We start from the raw sequence: 23,674 nt of genomic DNA, 5'->3' as shown, positions 1-23,674 counted from the left end.
AACTGCGACCGAGGTCTGCAGCTGTGTTATAAGTGAAACACCTTGCTAAGCACAGTATTAGGATTTTAATTGCTAAATATTACCCTGTCACTGGGTTCTGTTTCGTGGTGTGGTATTGTGTGTGTATTTAAGGCATAGCAAAAGTCTGGAGGCAGTCACATCTCTGCAGCCGGGGGCTCTTCAGAAAATTCGGTGACCAGTCGGCGGATGCCGAGGCAGAGGGGTGTCCATCTGTCCATCCCCAGAGCCACGGACATTTTCTCCCACACGCCCGCTCGACGAGATTTACTCCCACGTTCGGCTGCCTGGGGGCAGATCAGCTAGTGGGTCGGATTGACCCGCTTTAAATCACGCCTCTCCTCCCGGCACACGGGGTTGGGACCGTGTGTGAGCGGCGCTCCTTGGCCGCCCCCGTCTCGGCGCTCGGGGCATCCGCGGCAGCGCAGCGAGGGAGCGCCACTGCCGCGCCAGCCCCGCGGCTCCTGCCGGGCTCCGGGGCACTAAAACATGCGGGTTTTTGTAAAGGAGGGGGTTTAACAAGGGGCCTGGAGCCTGGCCAGCGCCTCGCCTCTGTGCCGAGCAGGGACTCCCCCGCGCCGGGGCGGAGCGGGCTGAGTCACCCGCGGAGCGGGGCAGCCCTCCCGAGCCGGGCTGCGGAGCCCCACGTGTCGGGGGATTTAAAAGAGTTGGGGCAGCGAGCGAGGGCATGCCCAGCAGAGCGGCTGGCAGAGCGGAGCTCGGCGGACATGGGACACGTGTGCCACCAGCAGCGCCCCGCGGGCACCCCCGAGCGCAGCCCGAGGAAGGGAGGGGACGGCGCGGCGCTGCCCGGGGCCCCGCTGCTCCTCCTCTTCGTCCTCCTCGCTTCCTCGATTTCTGCTTGCAAAGGTGAGGATGGTCCCGCTCGCAATCCCTGCCCATTGGAGCGGAGCAGGGCGCCCGCAGCCGGCCAGCCTTGCGGGCACGGCCGGGCACGGCTGGGCACGGCTCCGGGGGTTGGTCCGGGGGGCTCCTTCCCGTATCCCGGCAGGATTACTCTGTCCTGGCAAAATACTCCAGCAACTTGGGGAATAGGCTTTTGTTGAAAGAGATTTCATTTTAAGTGTCATTTACTATTATTTTAAAAAGGTAAGAAAAGGCGTGAAACGACATGTGTCACAAAATTGCAGGAGAGATTAGGACCCTCTAGCAGTCATTCCAACTTGTAGCAGTATTTATTGGGTGAGGAATCCTGAAAGTTGCTATTTTTGTAGCAGAGGGCTCTTGTGAAACATCTAGCACACAGTTTAACAAACCAGACTTTCTTTTCGACTATATTTTCCTGCCTAAGATAGATTAGCCTCTTACACCTTGTAAAGTAACGTTACAAAATGCTGTGCAAGGACCATTTATATTTTTGTTTGTATTTTATTTGTGTGATTTGCTCTGCCTGTGAGGGTTTTTTTCTGCTTTGTTTTGTTTTTTCAATATCAATAACCAAAGAAATCTAATGGCAGCATGCTTAATATGTTAAAAATAAGTTCTGAAGATGTGGAAGAGGGGAGGGAAGGAAGAGGAGCACAATGGAGGGCAGTGGCACACAGTATTTCATTGCTGTTCTTACACAAATGATTGCCAGGAGCTTGTTTGGGGATGCAGTAGAGGGAAGAGAAGATGTAAGATGTGAGTCCCAGGCTGTGCATCTGGCATTCTACTGCCTTGAAAGAAGTTGAATTTCTTGAAGATGGCAGAATTGAAGGATAGGAGAGAAAATGTGCTGCGGAGAATGTTGACTTTGTAGAATGATTTCCACCTCTGTGTTCCCTTAAAATAGAACTCTTTTCTTCAACAGCACATGCTTCTTTCTTTCTCCCTCTCTCTCTCTTCTCTCTCTCCTCTCTCTCTTGCTTTATTTTTTTCCCCTTCCTCCTATGGTTATGTTGTGTATATTACAAAAAAACCTTAATGTTTCACTGTGTGTGCTGTTGTGGAAATGAATGAAGTCCTGTAGGTACTGCAGCCCTTTGCTGGATGGGGAGAACACAGTCCTAGGTGCACAAAACGGATAGGATTAAACATGAAAGAAACATTTCTGAATAAGTAGAGAAGGGTAAAGGAAAGTGAGGAGTGGGAAACACTTTATCTTCTCTGTCCAGAAGTTTATGCTACAGGCCAAAAATAAAGGAGAAAGTTATAATATTCAGGCTTCCCTGCTTGTTGCACTAAGGTTTACTAATGCATGCAAACAAATTTCTTTAGGTCTCCCTGAAAAGCCTTGGGAACCAGTCAATGGCAGAAGCAGCGTTCAGATATAGGCAGGCAATGCTTTGGTGGGAAAGGTGTGCTAATTTCAAATGTTTCCCTGTTCCACTCTTTTGACTAGGATACTAAGCCCTGGTAACACTCCAGTTTGAATACAATAATTTAAGAGCAGAAGACAACATAAGACAACTGTAGCACCTTTAATTTATTTGGCTTTTTTTTTTTATGAAACAAATAATTGGAAATTAGTTTCCTTGTTATGTGAATAACTCAAATGTTTTTTTTTAAATCCCACTTCTCTATAGTGTTGAATTAAGAGCCTCTCTAATTCTTTTTGGGGCAAAGTAAGCATCCATAATAATTAGTCACCTTAAGGCAGTGCCAGTACAAAAATGTGGTTTTGAAATCCATCCCGTTCCATTAATGCCTGGAACTAACTACTGTTGTGATTATTGTTATTAGGGGTAAATGTAAAACAATTAACATGATGGCATTTATCCCCTGCTCACTGGACATTCTATCTAGGTCCAGAGGTCCAGCACTAGTTTCCCTCCCATGGGAGTTACAGCACATCCCCTCACTGACACCATTGCATGGTGTCTGATGTACCCACAATTAGGTGATGCTCATTTCTGCTTGACAGAGACTCTAACAATACACTGCTATCAGAAATACACTGCCAGGTAAAATAACAATGTGGTGAGAGGGATATTCTGGACATTGAGCTGGAAAGGATGCTGGGACAGTGACTTCCATGCCTGCAGCCTGGATGGGTAGAGATAGAGAAAGTAGCTCCTCCAAGTTAAGCACAGCTTCACTGCATCGTTACGCAATTAAGAACACATTTAATCTACTGAGGGACAAGCTTTTCCACATCACATATGCAAGACAGAGGAAACAAATCCAGTTACAGATGTACTGTCTATCACCTTGTCAAAACAACGTGTTCATATCATGGGCACTATTTATATGCAATCACACATTATGTAGTGCGTGTCAATTCTGCAGCTGTAGCACACAAGAAGGCAAAAAGTAGAGTCCAGATCCTCAACTCACAGTTCATGCACTGGAGGTGAGCACATCTCAGAAAACTCGAGGTTGTAGGAACTGGACTGTGATTTTTCTGAGCAGGTCTCAGTGACACCTAAGTAACTTCCACACCGTTTATTGTTCTGACATGTAAGTGTCCATATCTGCTATGAACTCGTGATAAAGCATCCTGCTGTGTGGCTGAAAGAGAGCAGGCAAAAACTACCAGACAAACCACAGAGCACCCAGAGTCACAGACTTCCTTGGACCAAGCAGCTCTTGGCCTTTGCAATTAATAGTTCTGCTAGGTATGCTTGACATGGGACACTTACACAAATGACCTTTGCTGTACAGCATTTCTAAGCATGGTTTGTGCTTCCAGGTGCACCAATGCCATCCCAAGCACTTGAATCAGATGAGGATCTGCAGCTGTTGAAAGAGGTAAGCATCATGTCATGTGGTATTCTCCCATTTACTCTGTGCCCATCCCTGCTACAGTCCCACCTCACTATCCAGGGTTTCTCTTGCACAGAGCTCAGCTGTGTTTTCTTCCAGTACGTCTCTCTGTATGTCTCCTATCCTGGCATCAGCAAAGAGATGAAATATCTAATTTTCCAGGTATTCTGAACAGTTGCTTCAGGAGGATGTTGGGACTAAGTGCTGAGATGTCATTCTGAGAAGAGATTGTCTTGTCTCAATGGAGAGCTATGTTTGAGAACTGTCAATGACTAGGCAAACACTGTCCCTGGAAGCATCACAGAGTTCCTCACATCTGGTAGATTTATAGTCTGTACATGATACTCAAGAATTCTTTCAATTCGTCCAGTCTTGCTTCTTGCATCCTCTGCTCTGCACACAAGGCTGGGACACTGTTCAATCCTATCCTAGCTCAATTTGCTAGGAAAAGGACACTATACTGTGTCAATTAGCCTCTCTAACATTTGGCTACTGATTAGTATCATAACTTCCACTCTCATCTCTGAAATGAACGTTTGTTTTGACTTTGGAGTGTGACGCATGTGTTAGCACAGGCTCTTCCCTGCCCTTTGGGAACAGATGGAGTGGCAGGGCATAACATGTGGAGAGGGTTTATCCTGCAACTTGCATGCCCTGGTGTTGCTGCAACTGTCAACTATTGTGTTGACATTTAATTTAGTAGCTATTGATAACATTGGAAAATAAGTGACTCATCACAGGGGCAGATGCAGAGAGTAAATTTCTTCTGACTGAGACCATTACAGGAGACATTCTGCTTACTGTCATCTCCCCACAGTTCATATTGGACATAAATTGGACATTGACTCAAAACCTAACCTATTCTAGACTGGCACTTGAATGAGCCCTAGTGGTGTTGTTTGCCTGGCAAAAAATGGTCTCTTGGGAAGTAAGAACCTGATAACTACAAGGAGTTTTTGAAAATTAGTTATTTACATTCTGGTTTTAAAAAGCTGTTTTATACATTTCTGCATGTCTTAATAAGATTTTCTAGCTGTAAGATTTGTCCATGTGGTGCCTGCAAACCAAGATAAAGGTCCTGTTGATTTCAATGAAGAAAATTGTATTCATAAGACACTAAATATTGTAAAATTTTGTAATAGAAGCAATATAAAAGTTACCATTAGAACTAGAATTATGCTGGACTGGAAAGGGTCTAAAGAAAGAGAATTAGATATATATTTATATACCCTAATTCAACCTAATTACTCACTCTTAGTAGGTCACCAGGGTTTCATAAAGCGCAAGTAAGTAAAAATTCTTCCCTCTTTGCTACTTTACTAGTTGATCATTCAGGAGTAACCCTGCCTCTAAATAAACCTAGTATGTTCCAGGAATGGCTCGAGTTTATAAATTTGAGAACTTTGTCACTAAGTATTTTGTTTCATTACTTGTCTCCTACTTCCTTTTGTTTCTTTATGTCAATTAACCAACCCCAAGCAACTTGCAATCTTCTACCCTCAGGCCACATTTCTAAGACAGGAGAGAAAATTTTGGAGAAGAAACATAAAATATAGAAACTATTAATTTTTTTAAAATGAATTAACAGAAATGGTGGCTTTTCCTCAGCCCTTGCTTTGTCTGCAAAGGTTTTAGCTGAAAGATACCATTGTGTTGAACGCAAAGCAGTCTCTGGCTTGTTCTGCTACTGAACTGTGGTAGTTCTCTGTGTCAAGTAAATAAACAAATAAAACCCAAGCACAAACAACCCCCAAGAGGAAACAGCCCTTTTTTAAACATAAGCTTCCAAAATTACTTCAGCTTGATTTTATCTCATTCATTGCTGGCTTCTTCCTCTGTACTTTCTTACTCTGAAAGTAGTGAAGCTGAAGTAACGCACTCAAACACGTGCAAGATGAAGGCAAAAGAGAACAGAGAGGATGTGTTACCAACAAAACCTATTTGAAAAGGGAATCCCGTCAACTATTAGTTTTTCCATTATATATGCTAATGCTTTTTCATAGATTGTCTCTGGAGAAATGAATCATCTCCTGTTCTGAAGTGCTCAGATAAGCACTATTTTTTAAATTTCTTTTTTCTTTAATGTTTTCTTTGCTAATGCATGTTGCTTAGGGCTTTTTCTCTATAAAAATTTGCAAGAACAATAGCATTGCATGCTCTATCAAAAAAAAAAAAAAACAAAACCACTATGTTTTTTGAAAGCCTGTGAGCAACATGAGTGGCAAAAATTTTTTTTTCATCTAACACTAACAAATATTACATGGAAAAAATTAGCATATACTGATTCAGATTACTAAGATACAACTTTGAAGCTACTTAATAGAATTGTAAGTTGCTTTTTGCCTTTGTTATTAAACTGTGCAACTTCAGTTGCAGCGCTGGAGACTTTTCCTTACAGAACACTCCAAGCTTTCAGCGCTGGTAATATTATTTCTCTGAACTCAAATACCTTTTATTCCATTTCTTATTCCTTCTCTATTAATTACTCCACTAAAAATTAATCAGTACTACATTATTTTTTCATCTTGGAAAAGAGACAGAAGGAGGATGTAATTAATACAAGGCTGTGAACTGTAGGGAGAGGATGGGTGGGAGTCACTTGTTCATTACTACTTCCAAGAAAAGGTCATGACACCATGGAATGAGGACAGCTTTGAAAAGACTGGTGAAGACAAACAGTAGTGGTGCTTGACACAGTGTTTAAGAAACTTCTGGCACAAATTGAGTGGTGTGCATAAGACGTGCCAGCACATATCATAGTCCCTCAAGGGGTGCATGTGTCATGCCCCTGTAAGGACGCCATAATCTGATTGAAAGAGTTGTGTTTGAGGATTGATCCTTGAATCCCTTGCCTTAGTTTTGTTATTTTATTCACAGTTTTGTATAATTCAGAGATATTGCAGAAGAGATTCAAGTTCATAGTTCATGCCCCAGATGCTTACAATTATAACTTAAGACAGTCTGAGAAGTTTACAGTTAAGAGGGGTGTGTGCTGGGTACAGAATAAGAGTCACAGATATGTATGTTTGTTCAGATCATGCAGATATAAGTTTGTTGCTATTGCTGTTGTTTTTTTTTTTTTTAATATGGTTAAGGTCCTTTCCCCCTTTGAATGCAAGGTATTTAATGAATGGACCTATAAGGATGTCTTAGAGCAGGCAAGCTTGCCATGCCATTAGCTGCACATACCTTTTTCTGAAAATATGCATATTTCACTGGTTTTTATTACTCTGACTTCCTAAAAAAACTGTTTGAACTCTTACAGATAGACGATGCATGTTCTGCTTACCTGTCCACAGATTCTCAGCCTCAGGTGAGTCAGACAGAGGTAACTTTACTATTTGGATACTGTTTGTTATATGTAGTAGAATTGGAAGTGTGATACCTGAGTTCCTGTTTTCTTTGCATTAGGTATCCAGTACACTGGAAGAACTCTGTTTTCTGATCATGGGATTTCTCCAGAAACCACAGGTAACACACACAAAAGGCTGCTTAGCACTTTTGAAGCCTGATCTCTCACTGTGCCATTGTCTACAATGAATTCTGAGGACCCAGTATGCAAGGTGTCATTCAGCACTGGAAGTACTTCTATCAGTTTTTACTCTGAAATGCTATGTGCCAGAATGTAACACCTTGTAAAGACAACAGGGATACATCAATGTTTGGAAAATTATCTCCAGGTTGAGTACGTAGTGTTAGATGTTTTGATTGCTCTAGACTAGAAAAACTGTGAATTTTCAACAGACAAAGAAATTTGCTTAGGAGAGTAAATCTCTTAAGTAAAGGGGATGAACAAGGGAACATCTGCTAAACACATCTAACTCTTCTAGGGCAGAGTACTCAATGCTGTCTACAGAGTTTGAAATGATCAGTTAGATTGATAAGCAAAGACATACAATACATCTGCCAAGGAAGAAGGATATTTCAACCCAGTGCTGAAAAGATTATGTATTTAATCAAAATTATCAATTGTTCTTTTCATTTTAATGAATAAAAGCCTTTCTACCAACTATTATTCCCACAGGGTTTAGATGAGAAAGACAACACCAAAAGGGTAAGATGTCTATATATGTCCTACAATCACACTAAAAAAGGCAAGAAAATCTTACAACTCTTGCCCTGCTTTGTAGTAAAACCCCACTTTTAATTTTTTGAACAGTTCTTATTTCATTATTCTAAGACTCATGACTCGGGCAACTCAGACATCATGGTAAGTGGCATAGCACCTCCTTGTGAGTGAGTACATGTGTGCTTGTATACAAAACCAAGGCGACATTCATTTTTGTAGTACTCTCTCCAACTGTATAGTAAGTCCAGGACTGGGAGTTGCATGTTTACAGTACAGAAAGGGTTTTAATAAAATGGGAGAGGATGATCAGTACTGTACAGTTGCGGAAAAAAAATCTAACAAACTCAACCAAACATTCATGGAAACTCAACTGAATCTTAATCTTGCAGTTTCAAATTTTAAGAATGAGATCAAATACTTTTTTTGGGTATTGGAACATAGCACATGCAGTGATACAATGCGGACTTACAGGACCTGAGAACATGACCATAATAGTTATTCGATACTCTTGAAAGAATTTTTATTAATTTTTAATTAAACTGTATTAATTCATTTGCACATGTCATAAATATGTAGAGCCAAAATAGTATTTAAGTCTCACTTGGACTTTGGATTATATTTTGAATGAAAAATATAGTTTAAACCATGGCCAAGGATTGTTGATCTAAAAGTATTCTCATAAACCAACAAGCCATGATCCATTCTCACTTTTGAAATGCAAACCTACTCTGTAATCTGTGTGCATCTATGCACCACAGGATTTTGAAAGAGTTAAACATATTCATATTTTCTTGTTTCTTAACAATCATTCTTACATGCCAATGTCTATTTCTGCCTTGCTCTTTGCATTTCTTCAGAAGTATGTGGTGTGTTTCCTAGAAAGTGACATTGCTCATATTGGTGTCAATGTTTTCATGCTACAGCTGCTTTGGAGGCTTTAATGGCAATTAAGGCACAGTGAAATGAGCTATTTCTGCTGCTGCTCCTGCTTAAAACGTTACTGCATTCCACTGCACCACCATTCTGAATGCTATTGCTGCTGCTCCCAGAGATTACTGCTCTCTCACTTTTGGTTTAGCTGTTCAGATGACAATTTTCTAGCCATTCTCAGAGATAATTACTTAGGTGAGATCCATCATTCTCACCTTTATAAGCTCTCTCCACTGGCTGCAAGACAGAGCCCAAGTGGACAGCTGCAATGTTCATTAACTACTTCAATCACAGAAGATTCCTACTTTTTTATGTATTACGATCCCATATTTCTTACCTTAGGCAGATAGCACAAAATTGGCTACAAATAAGCAAGTTCTTTTTACCTATTAAGTAAAATAGCATGTTGGTAACTCTGGTTATTTCGTATATTACAATTCTCTTAATTGCATTAATTTTCGAAGAAGCATTGTAGCAAAAATGCATTGTTTTTAAAATTACATTTATATGAGTTGAAGGTTTAAATTGGTTAATGGAACACAGGTTTTTTATAATTTATTTCTTCTTGTGGATCTCTCTCCAAAATTCCACATAGTTTTGTTTTTCCAGGGGGAGCACTTAGGCTGCACACAATGCCACTGTGCATAATTAGGCTGTCTTTAAGCTTAAAGTCTTGTTGAACACAAGGAATTTCATGATTGGTGCTTAGACAGTGCCATGGTTACAAATGTCCCTTGAGAATGGATTTCTACTGTACACTGTTCTTTAGCAAAAAATCAATATTTTTTGGTTGCCATTTATTTTGAAGTAAAATTAACTTCTCAGTACAACAGAAGTTGAAGCTGCTAATTTCTACAGTAGAAAATCGTAGAAGTGTTAGTAGGAATACTGTATGGAAATTTTCTCAGTACCACTCATAGAGACTGAACAAAGTTTGAATAATTCCAGGAGTCTGTAAATGGTTCTGAACTTTCAATTAGCAAAGCTGAGGATACACAGCTTTTCCCTCCATCATTCTGTGTAATGTAAATATAAATGTTGATTCCTGTTTGTTGTCAAGTCAAAATGTTTTAAAAAATAAGTTTTTCAATTAATCAGTTTCTCAGTCTTCAGTCCTTTATTGGTGCATGTTTGGTCCATGAGTCAATACTGCAGAAAGAGACTTTTTGTGCATCATAAGGGCCAAATTTCACTGTTGCTCATGTGTGTGTGTTCGTGTCCTCTCAGTCATCTGTCCTGCATCCTTTACTGCAACTCGTTCCTCAGCTTAATGAGAGAAGACTGAAGAGATACAAACTGGACGTATGTAAACTGAAACTCTGCATGCTTATGTTCTTACACTTTGTGATTCGTTAGCTTTTCCAAAAATGTCCTTGTAGACCTTTCTGCTTATATATTTTGGTTGGTCTACCCAAATCTTGATGTCACACAATGTGCTTCAGGAAGGGTTATCTTGCTGTTATCTTTTTTCTTCCTCATATTGGGAAGAAAAACAGAACCCGCTGTATGTAAACACATCCACTTCTCTCCCTGACTAGATAAGGAATTGAAAAGGTGGATGGGGGAAGGAGGAAACATGCTCTATTAAATTAATTATTTCTCCCCAGTTTGAAACAGCACTAGATTTTTTCACAGCCTTGATTCCTCTTGAGCCACAGCCTGCCTGATAGGATATGATCTAAGAAAGAAGAGTCAAGCATTATTTTGGCTTGTCAATATAAGAGACTGAGCAAAATACCTTCTAGAGGGCAGGCATTAAAATAAAACTCTAAGTAATCATACATCTTCTTGAATACATATTTTTCCGCATACATATATACATGCAGGTTTGTGAATAAACTTGTGTATTTATTATGGCAGGTTGTTTTTTAATTTTTTTTACATCTCCAAACCCTTAGAAGTTTAGAAGGCAGGTGTTACAAAAATGACAGATTGTTAGCTTCAGCTGTTTACTAATACCAAACTTCTGACATGAACTCAAACAAGAACATGTAATCTTTAAGGAGGGTTTGGTTGTAAGAGGAAAATGACATTAACATAAATCACAATTTCTCACTAGTAATTTTACTCTTGATTACTTTTCTGTTCTGGATGAATTTCTTAATCCTGCAACAGCTGCCAATTTTATTCCTGTTTTCGGGTTTTTTCACATATTGAATAGAAGAAGTAAAAAATATTACATATGAATACCATAAGATTCAAATGTCAATGTAGAGAAACATTTTTACCCTTTTGAAATATAAAAAATTATAGTAGTGATCAGATTATAAATCCAAGATGGGTGTTTCAAATGCAGATAATGCTAGAATGACAATAGAGATAAAAATCATACAGATGTTTCATGTGCAGTAAGAAACTGAATACAAGGCTATATGCGATGAATTGAAGTCAGAATCAGAATTAAGACTCAAAAATTATGTATAGTTTAAACTCTACTTCCTTTGAAAGCTTCCCAGGATTGAATCTACTTCTGTAGTTTGGAAAGGGAGTCATCTTGTTTTACACAATTCTCACAGCAGTAGAAGAGAGCAGGTGTGATTCCTTTCTATGACACTTCACCTTATGATACTTACCCAAGAGATCACAGCACCCCAGTTTTTAGTTGAGAAATAGCCCCATTGCTAGATAAAAGCCATCTTCATTTCAATGTTCTGGTAAGCATAACACTAAAATTATTTTGTTTCTCAGGTTTACTGTCTCCCCAGCTGCAGGACAGACACATCACTTCTCTCTGATACCAACAGATGCAAATAAAACACTGTGATTAAACTTATGTGTTCTCTAATCATGAAGGTCTCATTAAAGCAACTGGATACTTCATGTTTTGTACTTAGTGCATTTAAATAGAATTTCTATTTTCTTCATTATTAGTTAGCCTCCTTGCTATGTGGGTCACTAGGCAGCTGTTTCACCCTGTGTGCAGCATGGACAGGATAGACTATCACAAGTACTACTCTTTGGGACTTAATGTGAGAGGGGTGGTTATGGCACATCTTTGGGAACAGTCTGGGGTCTCACTCCTGGGAGAAGCCCAAGCATTTCTGATATTTAAACTTTGTATTTTTGTCCTCCTGCAAGATGCAAAAAGCAACTCTATCTGTAGAGACTGCCATCATGAAGACACTCTTGTTGTGCCTGGGTAGTGAGCCCTGGAAAATCAGTACTAGTACTAGAACTAGGCTGTTCCTCATTTCTAGTACCGTTCAGAAGCAATCTGAGCTGATCTAAAACTTCAGGTGGAATTTGGCTCCATTCACACGTTCTCTTCCATTTCTACACAACAACATAAACTTTGTGTTACTGATGGGGAAATGCACATAAAGCATTTAAGGAGTAAAACTGTATGTAGTACTGAAGAAATATTTTTTATATATACATAAACAACCTCTCTGTATGTATTAATTTACAGCTGTAGATATAATTTAAAATACTTTTTTCTTCAGGAAGAACTTCAAGGACCTGGAGGGATTCAAAGCAGAGGCTACTTCTTCTACAGGGTATGGTTCGTTTAATTTTTTTTTCTTTTTGTTTTGTAGTGAGAGTTAAAAAAAAAGGTGGAGAAATAGCTGAATTACAGAAAGAATTACTGTGATCAAGGATATTTTCTTTCAATTAGACCATTCCACCCTACAGGACATCTCCAGGTCTGCTTCTGACATTTCCTTGTATTAAAATAAAGGCATTGTAGGAATTTTTTCAAAGTCATATTCCTAGGTTTCCGTATACATGATACCATTATGCCTTAAGAAGTCATTGGTTATTTCGTATCTATTTGTCAGAGAAAGATCTAGAAAATGTGGCATCCTGGAAAATCTTTGTAAAGCATTGTTCAACAGGGTACGTTTGCACATGATATAAATATGATTCCATGCTTACACACTATGCTAGGTCTGACCTTGCCATTTTCCTTCTGTTTTGACCAGTAAGGTAAAAAACAAGATACAGAAATTCTCATGAGACTGAATCTACTGTGTTCATCTTTCACACCGTAGAGCCTTTTTACTTTAGCAAAATTGAGAAGGTGGCAAGTCAGACTTTCTGGCATTTCTACTTAAATAAGAAAGTGGCTGATGGCTTTAAATAAAATTACGGCATGTGTTGTACTCAATGATCCTAAAGGCCTTTTTGCAGACTAAATTTTTCTATAATTCAAATGAAAAGACCACAGATTTGGATAGTTACATTTCTTATGTATCAGGCTTGGATCCTTAGAGTTGTTATGACAGGCCAAAGTTATGGGTAATATTAACATTGGTGCATTCACACTCCCAGAGTAAAAGACAAATCCTTAATAGGCCCAGGAAGAAATTATTATCAGCTTTAGTAGAAGTTGTATCAGGTCCGTCACTAGTGCAAAATATTTCTGAAAAACACCACAGTGAAAAAAGTCCTTGCCTATATCAAATAATACAGTCTAAAAAGAAAATCATTGAGGGTGACATGTATTTGTTTGTTACTAGCAACAGGCACTTATAATGAAATAATTACAACAATCAGAAAACACATTTCAAGAAAATGCAAAAAGAATAAGGATTAATGATCTCTTGAAGTGACTTCTTATGGCTTTCTCCCCCTTATAAAATCAAACAAGATAGAAAATTCATTCCTCAATCAATATGCAGTAAATTTTAGTGTGTAATTCTCCTACAGAGGAAGATACAGATTAAACAATAACTTATCTTAGGTCTATCTTTGACAATAATCACAATGACACTACTGAGAAATTCACCAATTTCTATTCACATCAAGTTGTTTGGGGCTTTGTTACTAAATTTTGTCAGTTTTACAGAATATATAACTTACTGAATATTTGTCTTTCAGCCACGTAATGGAAGGAGATCAGTGGGTTTTCGCTAAGGAGGTATTTATTTAATGCTTTTGAGCATGATCTACATGTAAATTAGTTCATTTTTATCCAAATAGACCACAATATTTTTGTTGAGAGGTTGTCTCAGAAAGCCTTTAACTATGTAATTGGCTTGGATTTCCACCCACAAACTTTTCCCAGATGTTAAATACACTTAGATGTGTTGATTACACTTATCTTCAGACGAAGTGAACAGAAGTTGTAGGTATTCAGTTCCCAGAACAAAGAGCACAGAGGTGTTTCAGGCAGCAAGAAATGGAAAATATCCCACATTTGTAAACAATTTGGAAAGTACTGATGCTGACAAGTAAATCTAAGAAGGAACTGAGTCAACTACCTGTCAAAAGAATGCTGAGAAGTAAACTGACATCCTGAAGGTAATTCCCTAATCTTACAAAGATAGAAAACTCACACTGAAACTGAGTGCAAACTTCAGGATTTAATTTCAATGCCTGCAACTATTTGGAGAGATGTTAAAATGTAGACCAATACTATGTATTTTCTAATGTATTTTATTCTGCCATAATTTTTAAGTGTTATAAGAACTTAGAGTTATATCAACAGCTAATGCTCTATCTTATTTTTCAGGATTATAGATTCCTGACTTAGAACTAAAACTGCAGGAATGCTGAGTACATGGACATATTGTTTTCCTTACAATAATTATTCATTATTAATGTACAATTAGAAATCCTTCGAATGTAAATATTCTTAAACCAGATTCTGTTAAGAAGGTCTTTACTATCTTGATTATATTAAAAGCATATTAAAAGTATTTGTTTCCCAGTGTTATGATGTTTACAACCACATGTAATTCAACTGTAAGAGTCAGTGTCTGCACACAACAGACATTGCCTCTAACAACCCTGTTAAGCAAATTTCCCCTTCTAAACAAAGGCCCTCAGCCAGACAGTTGTTTTAATGAGAATGTTTGCAATCAAGACTACTGTGTTTTTTCCAGAATATGTTGTGATTTGTGTGTTTCACCATCTGAAAAAAAAAGAATCCCTTGTCCCTTAATAAAAGGAACCTGAACAAGTTGCACGTTTTGAAGAAATATTATGACTTTAATTCCACTAAAATATAATGGCATGCTTTTTTAGCTATTAAGAACGCAGATGCACTGTGGTTCTCATTTAGAAGACTTAATTGCAATTGGGATCACAATTTATTTGAAAACTCAAGTGCTTTTGATGCAGACTGAAAGAAACTCTACTCAGAAGCACAAGTTAGCCTTATAATCTTCCCAGCTTATCTCTCCAAGTTTATTTTCACACCAAAATTGTGTTAAATTATGTTGTTGAGGCTGTAATTACACTGAAAGTAACTAAGCACTCAGAACTAGATGATCTTTAAGTCCCTTCCAACCCAAACCATTCTGTGCTTCTATGACTCAGTTTAGAAGTGGGCTAAAGTTTTTAACACTGTATTGGCTGGCCATGGTTTGAATTGGCCTCAGCATTACTGCTCCTGCTTCTGCACTTTTGGATGAGCAATAAAACATCAGAAGGTAGCTGGAAAAATATGGCCTCAGAGGAAGCCAAATTGAGAAGACCTTTTCCGCTTCTTGCCCACTTGTTTTTGCTCCGCATTTTAATAATTAATACTTCTTATAACAAAATTCGTTCAATATTCATGGTTTAATTTTAATGACTTTCACTTAGTTATTTTAAAAAGGATCCTGAATTAAACATACAATGCAGATAGTGACAAGTGGTATGATATCTAACATGTACAGATAATTAACTTACATAATTTCATAAAGAAGCCAGTCAGTGTAAGGAAGATTACCATTCTGAATTATTAGTAGCAATCCACCTTTGTACTTCTGTATTTTCCTGTCTAGTTATAATTAAATAAAGTCCTTTTTGTTCCCTCTCTCTTACCTGGAGTTATGACAAATTTAACTAATTTCTGAAATAAATACATATTTTTCTTTCATTAGTTCTACATTACATCTGCTTATTACTTTTCATACATTTAAAATGTTTGGTGACTCTGGAGAACAAAAGGTGGACTTCTTTTGTTGTTTGTTTGTTTGGTTTGGGTTTTTTGTGTTTCTAGTGAAACCATATGAATGAATGAATCTTGAAGGATTAAAGGAAGCTGAAGCTGGCTTTGATGAGACTGATAGGAAAGCTATTGATATGTACAGGTGTAGTGAGAGATAGATATCCATCCAGATTAGCAGTGCACATGTCACTATTGTACATGCTCCTAAAAAAACCTCAGAATCTTTTGAATAGTAATGTCTGCTGACTCACACAACTGCCTTTTCCCACTTTCTATTCTTTTGACATCAGATAGAACCCACATTACTGTCCTACTTCTTCCTGACTCCCAGTGGCACAGAGAAACAGTCTACACCATATCTTGCTTTGATGTTCTGTTATTTACTCTGAAAGCTGGATATTGAAAAGACGCTGCAGAACAGGCCACAGTGGAAACCATTGTTACACATCCTCACTTGAGCTGAAGATGCATTGGGCCGCCGTGTGTTTGGAGGTGTGCTATGTTTGAAGTGTTACAGTCTCAACATCTGTCCCAGTCACACGAGTAGGGCTCATTCTCTTTCTGCCTGACTAAAGGGTACCCCTCACTCTGCCACACCAAAGGCGACTCTGCACACTAAAGACACTTTCTGCTAGTCTTCAGGACTTTGTGCAATGGTGATAAATGTTCAAATAAAGAAGTTCTGAATCCCATTTTCTCTCTCCTGCTTTGGATAGTGTTTTCTGTGCATTTCAAGCCAGAAAGAATGGACAATTGGTTGTGGGTATCCTTTTTCTCTCGTGTGCACCAGAAAAATAGGAAAAACAATATCTTGTGGCTCCAGTTTCGTGATAGATAATGTTTTGCTTATGGGGTATGTGCCACCTATATGAGGATGGCATGCCATTAAAGAAGAGAACTGTATTTTAGTGCTGGAATCAAACTGTTCAGAATTTTTAATTGATTGAGTAATTAATTTGACTATTATGAGCAGAATACATTTCTTCTTCCAGCATAGCACTCATTTCAGCTACAATATGGTTTCTAAATATATTACTGTATTAAAAATGCAATTTATTATGAATTACTATAGTAATTACTATAGTTTCACTACATCATTCATTAAAATTTTTGTGCTGTAGTGGTGGTAGCTGCAGAACCACAGCATCACAGAATGGGTCAGGCTGGGTGGGAAAACAGTGGGTCATAGGTCCAACACCCCTGCTCCAGCAGGGTCATTCCAGAGTACATGGCACAGGATTGCATCCAGCCAGTTCTTGACTATCTCCAGTGAGGAAGACTTCACAATCTCTCGGGGCAACCTGTTCCAGGGCACAGCCAGCCACAGAGTAAAGAAGATCTTCCTTATATTCAAGTAGAACTTCCTGTGCATCAGTTTCTGCCCATTGTCTCTTCTGCTATGGCTTGACTCCATCTTCTGACCCCTCCCTGCAAATACTTACAGACATTGATGAGGTCCTGGCAACAGGTCCCCTCTCAGTTTTATCTTCTTGAGCCTGAACAGGCCCATTCCCTCAGCCTTTCCTTATAAGAGAGATGCTCCAGTTAATAAACTGATGTGGTTTTAAAAGCCAGCTGTGGATCCCTAATAAACAGCTATTGTGTTTGGTTTGCCTCTTATTCAAAGTAGATTTTAATGACTTTTCTATCTCTTACTTCAGGAAAATGTTCATTTGAAGTTTATATCAAAGGAAGTCTCAGGGGAGACCAAAACAAATCTATAAATACCTGAATGGAGGGAAAAAAGCAAACAGAGCTGAGGTGTTTCCAGTAGTGCCCCATGACAGGACCAGAGGACCTGGGAAAAAACTGAAATGCTGGAGGTTCCTTCAGAATACCAGAAAACACTTTTTTACTGTGAAGGAGAACAACTGAAATGTTGCATAGTCTTCTTCCTTGGTGATGTTCAGAAACTGTCTGGACATGGCTTTAGACAGCCTGCCCAGGGTTGATGTTACTTGAGCTGGAGGGTTTAATCAGGTGACCTCTCTTCCCGGCCCAGCCAGGCTACAATTCTGGAAATCTGTGATACAGATTTCACAAATCAGTGATCTGTTCTTAGGCATAAATGTGACACAATCAACCTTATTCAACTATTTAATAGGACTACACCAATCATTTTACTTACAGTGCCATAGAGAGTCAAAGTGCTTATAAATTTGGGTTCAGAAAACTTTGGCACCTTGTATTGACTTCAGCAATTGTTGCTTTACCAGACATTCACGTGTATATTTTTGTACATATTTTACAAGTTACTCTGCTGAGTTCTGCCCAGCATTCTATTGTAACTAAGAAAAATGAGGCATGCAGTTTACACAATATAAAAAAGCTAATGTGATCAAAACATTTCCTCTGTCTAGATTCTACCTGTACTTACTGCTGTTGAGTTGTTAAAATGACTAAAATAATTGTCAGACTAACACAGTGTATCTAGTAATGTACTCTCAGAGAAAGAAATAATTCATATAAATATGTGGAACCAAAACTATAATCTATTGTTGATAGAGTATAATGACATTGTACTTTTTTTTTTGTGAAAAGCAATTCCACAGTGTCTTTCAGTTAATTAATAGCTGCTTTTAGTTCATCAAGGTTCAGTAAAACATTTTCCTTTCCTACCTTGCAAGTATTTTTATAGATGAAGACTGCCATCTACTGATTTTACATTTCAGTTTTCATGAATTATTTTAAAACTGTCTGGTAAATATTAGTATAAGTACTGTAATTCCTCCTTAAACTAATCTCATATTCAGAATCACACAAATATTTAGTACCTGTTCTAATGTTTCCTTGCTTCTTCTCAAATGATAAATGCTTGTACAATTTGTTAGTTACTCAAGTTTCCCGAATCTGATACTGTTGAATTAAGAAAATTAATTTTAATGTTATATTATTGAATAAAGATTGGCATAGATACCTTTCTAGCTCTAAAATTTTAAGACCGCAAGCTTGAGACACTCAAATAATTTAAGTAATTGAGATGCACTAGATACTATTTGAAAATGCATATAAAATGTTCCAAAGATGCTTGTTATTCTTTTTACTTTCTAATTAGGCAGCAACACTTGCAGGAATGGAAATGTCTTCAAAGGAAGCAAAAGTATGTGAAAGTAAGAGAAAATTGTGGAAAGCACTGTGCAAAAGAAGTTTACAAATGCTCCAGAGGACGTTTGGATTATAATTCATCTTTATTTGTCAAGGTAATTACATCCTTGCATAAGATGTAGAATACTTTGATACAAAGAATTGAACTGGTAATTTAAAAAAATCTAGAAAAATTAAATACAAGAGACTAATGAAATAGCAACTTTTTGGAAGCAATGGAATCATAGAGCATCTGACCTACTTGATTTGTTAATTCACTTTGTGAGAGTTAATTGTTCACTTTTGTTCAAACACATGGAAGACTTATTTCGCTGTGCATGCTTATCATCATGTGTGCAACCTCACTGAGATCTCTGGGTTTCACTAAGAAAGTGGTATCCACTGTTTGCAGGTTCTTTTCTAACAGGAGTGGTCTTTATTTCCCCTTTGACTTGACCAAATCAAAAGCTCATCGGGAAAAGTCTCACTTATGCAAACTGAGGAAAGCTGGGGGACTTGTTAGTTTATCTATTGCCCTGTAAATTCTCTAATGGTAGCAGAAGTTGTGACAGGATGCAGCAGAAATGCCAAAGGACTCCCATGATTAGTTCTGTGTATGTTAGCAATGCTATTAGATATTTTTGAAAAGCACTGAGAACTAGTACAGAATGTTTAATAATTTTTTAGATTCAGACAAGTTTTCTCTTTTCCTTCTTTTCAAGTTTTTTGGGAGGGAGTTTCTTCTCAATTGTTAGGAATCAAATATGTTTTTCCAGAAGCAAAAGGAATAGGACAACCAAATGAAATTGTTAGAATTACAGTAATTTAAATTTCAAGCTCTGAAGAGAGAAAAGAGCAGCCTTTCTTGATTTTCATTTGATTTGTATAATGGAGAACCAATTCTGCATTTTACCACTGCATAAATAAGGACCTGAGGAAACTTGTAATCCCTTAGGAATGAGTATCCCCAAAATCTCTCATCACTATTAACAAAACTGGCTCGCCTGTCTTGGACCTCCAAGGTCCACAGGCCATACCAGCTGATTTAACTTCAGTCAGATACAAAAATCCTAATTGCTCAAAGGGCTGGAGGGGAACGAGAAAAACTCTTGGTTTTGTTACTTTCTCTATCTGTGTTTTCATCATCCATTGGTTGGTTTTTGGGGTTTATATAAATTGTACTTTAAATAGTAACTATGAAAATAATGAACGTGGCAAGGCATGGTAAAAATAAAAATATACAAAGGTTTCCCTGATGTTACTTAAGGAGTGAAGTATTTAATGTTAAACTAAGATCTAGTTTAAATAAAGTAAAATGTATGTTACAGATTCAAAACCGTCATTTAAACTCTACAATGGACAAAATCCTTTTTAAAAACTTAGTGAGGAATGAAACTGAGGCATAGTGCTTGAAGTGTCTGGTAACTTTACTAACATATTTCATATACTGCGCCTGCCATGTATTTTTTAATTCAACAGCTCTTTAAATCACAATGATCTAGGAAGAAGCTAAATAAAATTTGTCCTGCAATTCTTATAACATATTAAAGTAGAAGCAGACTATAGGAAAAGGTACTTGTGTTCTTCAAATGCTTTAACAACTTCAGTTATTTTACAAATAATTTACACCAGAAGTGTCATTATATTTCCTTATTCTTTTCTAGTATCTCAATGTGTTTACTGGTTAATGATCACCTCAACCTGCTGGCCTGAAAGTTTCCAGAAGGCAAGTTTCCCAAAGCCATTGTAAACTGCTGCATTCAGAATTCCAAGGACAGGTGTTTACCCACAATACTTGTATATAAACTGGTGAAATACAAGACAGGTTCATTTGGAATATGCTAAACATGTGGGAATATATCTGAAAACAGAAAGCACTAGGAACGTTTCTAAATAATTCACATTATGACAAATTTTATGTTGTTTGTAATCATTAGATCTAACGACCACTTTTTAAAGGTTGAAAAGGTATTTGATTATTTTTGAAGGGAAAGAAAGATCTGAAAAAAAAGCTAATAATTTGTATAGAATTTGTGTAATTCTGTGGTGAAGGTATTGCCTAAGCACGGGTATTTTGCAATTCCATGGTAAGGTATTTTATTGAGATAAAAACACTTATTTCTTGGAAAAAAAAATTAAGATCATGTCTTCTGACGTAAGTTAGTTCAAATATGGTTTTCTACTCCTTTGGTAAGCCTACTGGTGGATACCTACTGGCAGATACCACTGCTGGAAGCTTCTATTTTCCAGATTCAGAGATAACTAGTAGATGCATTTCAGAGACAATGCCTTATCTGCCGTTATCTGCCACTTACTAGAACGCTAGCTGTAGTTTTAAATGTAAATAGGTCATCACGGACTTTGGATACGATTGCAGAGTCCCTTCAAGTACCACAGCTGGCTGCTACAAAAGCAGCATTGCTTCCTCTCAGCAGCGAGCCTCCCTCCCGCGCCTGTGGCTGCTGCAGGGACGCACGCACAGGGCGTGGCAGTGGGAGCGACAGGGAAAGAGCCAAACCTCCCCTTTGGTGACCCTGTCTTTGTCCAAGCAAAGTGACCACATCGTTGTAATTAAAGCCATCAGATGTGACAAAGCAGCAGCAAAATCCAACCTAATCTGTAGGTTAAAACCAGTTTCTGATGTTGAGTCAGTTGTCCTGTTTGGAAGAAAAGGCTCCAAGAATATTAGCCAACCTTGCTTTGCAAGGATTATGTGGATTGTGACAGGCTTTCAAGTCTACATCCACTCAGTATTCTGGAGTGATGTGAAATTTAGTTTCAATACCAGTTTCCTCAAACAGACTCTCTTTTGAACAGGCCAGTGTGGATCATAAAGGAACACGCTAAGCAGGTGGTTGTTCTGTGGCTCTGAAATACATTGTGCAGGATGGCAATGGCATTTCTCTAGGAAACATGGCTATAGTTAATGGAAGTGCATTGGAAATTTCTGCATTTCCAGCTCAATGCAGTCCCACCATTCACCAATTCACAAAAGATCAGCTGCTCCCAATCTGGCATTGTTTAAAAGCTGGCTCTCACACAGCCCATGTGAGTGAATCAGAACTATCATTACACAGCAAAGTCACACTGATGACAAGAACAGAGCAATAGTATTTCTAGGAGAACAGTAAAACCATCGCACCATCTCTAAGCTGTCCTGTTCCTTCAGGATCCTACAAAATACTGCCAAAAGAGAAGTAGCATTAAAAAAATGACCATGCTTATGCCACGGATTTGGCAGAAAATGCAAATGTGTATCATCAGCTGTGTTGCCTGTTCTGATCTTGTCAAATAATAATTTGTCACTGCAACATTGCAGTAAGCGTTATGCTCCTATGCATGCAAGGTGTGAAGAGATAGTGCAGCATCCCTAATTTTTCTGAAGAATTATCACTGGTTACTAAAGATCTTCTGGCAAATTCAGTAGATACACCCTGAAGTTATTTGTAGCCTCCTGGTTTCTTTGCCATATTCTTGTTCTGACAATTAGGTATTTTTTTGGAAAATGTTCCCACATTTTCTCCTGAATGTTCCATTCTTGCTGTACCCTATTAGCTCTACTACATTTCATCAGAAGAGATAATATTATTCACTTCCCTTATGTTACATTTTCCTCAACTGAAAGCTGAAATCTGAGTATTATGAATAAGTAACAAAAACAGGTATTTTTACTAATGCTTTTCAGAATTCTTTCAGTGGTAGAGCTCATGGTTAGCTCTTTGGGAGCACTACTGGTAAAGAAGCTCCTGACGCAACAGGGTCCTCCTTTTCAGTATCTAAGACTTTGGTCACAGTTGTGAATCAAGTGAACTACCTGAAAAGTAACCCAGAAAAGAAATCCATGACAATTTGCAGTCAAGCTCTTTATTTTGCTCGAGATACAAACGCGAATTAAACTTCTATAGATACTTTTAGATACATTGCTACTCAGGTATCAAGTGAAAAATAAAGTCCTTTTAGCTGAGAGAAAAAATTGGGATTACTTACACAATATTACTTACAATACACAATCCTGAGAGTTTTATTTTACAGAAAACGGTTCGCCGCAATGCTCTCTGCAGGCATGACAGGATTATGTTTAAATAGTCGCCGCATATTATCGAACGGTATTACAAGCCTCGTTCACACAAAAGGGTTGAGGCAAACACGTCTGGTCTCTGCCGCTCTGGGAATTTCACCCGTTTATGGACAGGAAAGAAGAAACCACGGACCTCCGCTGGGACGGGTTCGTTGAACCCCTGAATACCCCGAGAAGCATTTCCCGGAGGGGACCCAGGATGTTCCGCTTTGGGAACGCGCATGCGACCGCGTTCCATGCCGGATTCACCGGGCCGGTGGGGAAGCGTCTCCGTTCAGCGGAGCCCCTTCCGCGGCTCGGCGGGCGGCTCTGTGCCTGCAGCTCGGTGCCCGCTGATCCCGCTGGGAGCCCGGCTGCCGGCCCGGCGGCCCCGCGGCACAGCGCCGCCGCCATTTCCCGCGGCCCGGGGTGAGGTGAGGCGAGGTGAGGCGAGGTCAGGAAGGCGCGCGCCCACCGCGCCTGCGCAGCTCACGCAGCCCTCCCCAACCCCCCTGCGCAGGCGCGGCGAGGCGCGCGCGCGGAGCGGGGATCACCTCCCCGGTGTGCCGTTCCCGCGCACGCGCGGCGGCGGCGGCGGCCCCGGGGTGCCGCGGGTTGCAGTGCGCGCCGGCGCACGCGCGGTGGCGCGAGGCGCCGCGGCGGCCGGCGGCGGTGGGGGCTCGGCGGCGCAGGCGCGGTGGTGTCGGGGGACTCCCGGGCCCGGGTGCTGCTGTGCCGCCGCCGCCGGAGGAGCAGGAGCGGGAGGTTCGGTCGGGCAGTGCCGGCGGGCGGCGGGCGCAGGGCTGCGCGCAAGGAGCGGCGCTCGCCGGGGCAACGCGGGCGGGCAGCGGCAGCGCGGGGCCAGGTGAGCAGCGAGGGCGGTGCGGGCGGATCCGACGGGCCCCGGTGTGCGGTGGGGAGGGGAAGG

The 23,674-nt window shown here is 39.5% G+C and overlaps 3 protein-coding genes across 5 annotated transcripts in view; all 3 read left to right on the top strand.

The window, feature by feature from the left end:
• The first annotated feature begins 392 nt into the window (after nt 1-392).
• Nucleotides 393-14,520, top strand: NMU (neuromedin U). The gene is made up of 10 exons (XM_030947910.1): nt 393-888; nt 3,653-3,711; nt 6,992-7,039; nt 7,138-7,197; nt 7,751-7,780; nt 7,886-7,936; nt 9,953-10,027; nt 12,169-12,222; nt 13,547-13,586; nt 14,181-14,520. The coding sequence occupies exons 1-9, from the start codon at nt 747-749 to the stop codon at nt 13,580-13,582; spliced, it is 555 nt and encodes a 184-aa protein (XP_030803770.1). The 5' UTR covers nt 393-746; the 3' UTR covers nt 13,583-13,586; nt 14,181-14,520.
• Nucleotides 14,521-15,289: 769 nt separating this feature from the next.
• On the top strand, nt 15,290-20,534 carry PDCL2 (phosducin like 2). Its single transcript, XM_030948324.1, is given in 5 exon segments — nt 15,290-15,308; nt 15,657-15,747; nt 18,661-18,754; nt 18,756-18,805; nt 20,354-20,534. Coding segments are annotated over 5 exon segments (435 nt in total).
• Nucleotides 20,535-23,457: 2,923 nt separating this feature from the next.
• CLOCK (clock circadian regulator) overlaps nt 23,458-23,674 on the top strand; it is a 60,763-nt gene continuing 60,546 nt past the window's right edge. For all 3 annotated transcript variants that reach the window (XM_030946928.1, XM_030946932.1, XM_030946930.1), the window contains exon 1: nt 23,458-23,611. The gene's annotated coding sequence lies outside the window, so the exon portion shown is untranslated. The remainder of the gene's footprint in view (nt 23,612-23,674) is intronic.

The sequence above is a fragment of the Camarhynchus parvulus genome, chromosome 4 (genome assembly GCF_901933205.1).
Source record: "Camarhynchus parvulus chromosome 4, STF_HiC, whole genome shotgun sequence".
Lineage (NCBI taxonomy): Eukaryota > Metazoa > Chordata > Aves > Passeriformes > Thraupidae > Camarhynchus > Camarhynchus parvulus.
Note: the sequence above shows the minus strand (reverse complement) of the source record. Positions and strands in the feature narration are given on the sequence as shown.

Excerpts from the sequence above, each read along its gene's own strand:
- NMU (XM_030947910.1), top strand. The coding sequence starts at position 747 with ATGGGACACGTGTGCCACCAGCAGCGCCCCGCGGGCACCCCCGAGCGC. Across the intron at positions 3,712-6,991 it reads ATCTGCAGCTGTTGAAAGAG|ATAGACGATGCATGTTCTGC; the intron begins GTAAGCATCATG and ends GAACTCTTACAG. Across the intron at positions 7,781-7,885 it reads AGAAAGACAACACCAAAAGG|TTCTTATTTCATTATTCTAA; the intron begins GTAAGATGTCTA and ends TTTTTTGAACAG.